The sequence below is a fragment of the Aplysia californica genome, unplaced genomic scaffold (genome assembly GCF_000002075.1).
Source record: "Aplysia californica isolate F4 #8 unplaced genomic scaffold, AplCal3.0 scaffold00065, whole genome shotgun sequence".
NCBI classification, from domain to species: domain Eukaryota; kingdom Metazoa; phylum Mollusca; class Gastropoda; order Aplysiida; family Aplysiidae; genus Aplysia; species Aplysia californica.
In genome coordinates, this window is record NW_004797335.1 from 226245 (window position 1) to 227572 (window position 1328).

At 41.6% G+C, this 1328-nt stretch overlaps 2 protein-coding genes across 2 annotated transcripts in view; one reads left to right on the forward strand and one right to left on the reverse strand.

The window, feature by feature from the left end:
* Positions 1–1328, reverse strand: part of LOC101860006 (acrosin) — a gene marked incomplete in the record, with an annotated part of 112040 nt that overhangs the window by 78769 nt on the left and 31943 nt on the right.
* LOC101851250 (farnesoate epoxidase) overlaps positions 1–1328 on the forward strand; it is a gene marked incomplete in the record, with an annotated part of 17525 nt that overhangs the window by 10465 nt on the left and 5732 nt on the right. Inside the window, 1 exon segment of the mRNA XM_005093488.2 lies at positions 560–647. Within this exon segment, the coding sequence (XP_005093545.2) occupies positions 560–647 (88 nt within the window).

A 1328-nucleotide genomic window follows, 5' to 3' on the forward strand; every position in this document is an offset into this window, starting at 1 on the left:
GTGTGTGTGTGTCTGTGTGTGTGTGTGTGTGTGTGTGTGCTTGCAAGCTCGTTGGATGGGAATGCATCAGAGCTGCGAACGTTTCAACGATATCAATACAAATTGATTGTCATTATCATCCAGTGGATACATATTTCTTAACAAAAATTACTTGGTGCCATTTCCAGAAAATTAAGTGTGCGAAAACCAAAGTGAGTCTTTTAAAGCAAAGACTGAGGTGTGTTCGTGTGCTGTGAAAATAAAACTGGTTTGCAAAACCGTCATTTTACGTCTTTCATTGGATGATTTTTCTTCATCAAGCCATAATTATGCAATGAGTATGCCAAAATTAATCTGATAAGTAATGAGTTGCAACATGACAATACAGCCATATCTCAACCAAGTCCGGTGAAACACAGGAGAATTAACTCGCAGGGTTGTTTTAGTATTGGTAATTGACAATCATATTGTATTGGCATCATTAAAAAGTGCACAGCACAGCTTTGATACTTTTGTTTCTAAAATGCGCGGTTCTAGATCTAATAGCTTTCCCGTTGGATTTTTCGTGAATCTCTCACAGGTACGTGTCGCAATTGGCGCTGGGCAACATGAGAGTAGCACGTGACGACATCCACATTGACGGATATGTCATCCCGAAGGGCACACAGGTGAGGGGGAAGAGATGACTTGTTGCTGTAGTTAAAGATCGTGCATACAAGATTGTTCACTCAGCCAAAAGAGTGTCCGCAGAAGTTCGCGCATTGTTTCAGATGGCGCTGCAGTCTCTGTTTTGAAGGTCTGGCTGAAACAGCACCAGGACATGGATGGCTGGTGCCTCTATAAATAAATTATTGATGATGATGGTCAGGTTTTGAAGTTCTCTTTCGTTTCTCCTGCAGAAGAGTAGGAATAGCACCCCTTTGTTCATCAGCTGTTTGGGTTCGCCCAGTGCGGAGTTTTGGGTTTAAAAAAACTTAACGACCTCTCGCCTCTCATTGTAAAATGAAATTAAACGACGAAAGAGGCTTTTTGTCAGCGTAACCATTAAAAAAAGGTATCTCCCCGAAATTTCGATTCTAATAAATTCAATAACTTGTTAGTTTCACTTTGATTATTTTTCACACAAGTAGGGTAGTTCTGTTCGCAAAACGGCTTCTTTTTTGGAGAGGGTGCCACCGGATTTTGAGGACACTTTTAAATTTGCCCAAAGACAGGACTGAACAATCTTGTTATGTACGGGGGCGGGAGAAGAGATGAGATGGTACTGTTGTCAGGTGAGAGAGATGTCAGGTGTTGTCAGGTGAGAGAGATGTCAGGTGTTGTCAGGTGAGAGAGATGTCAGGTGTTGT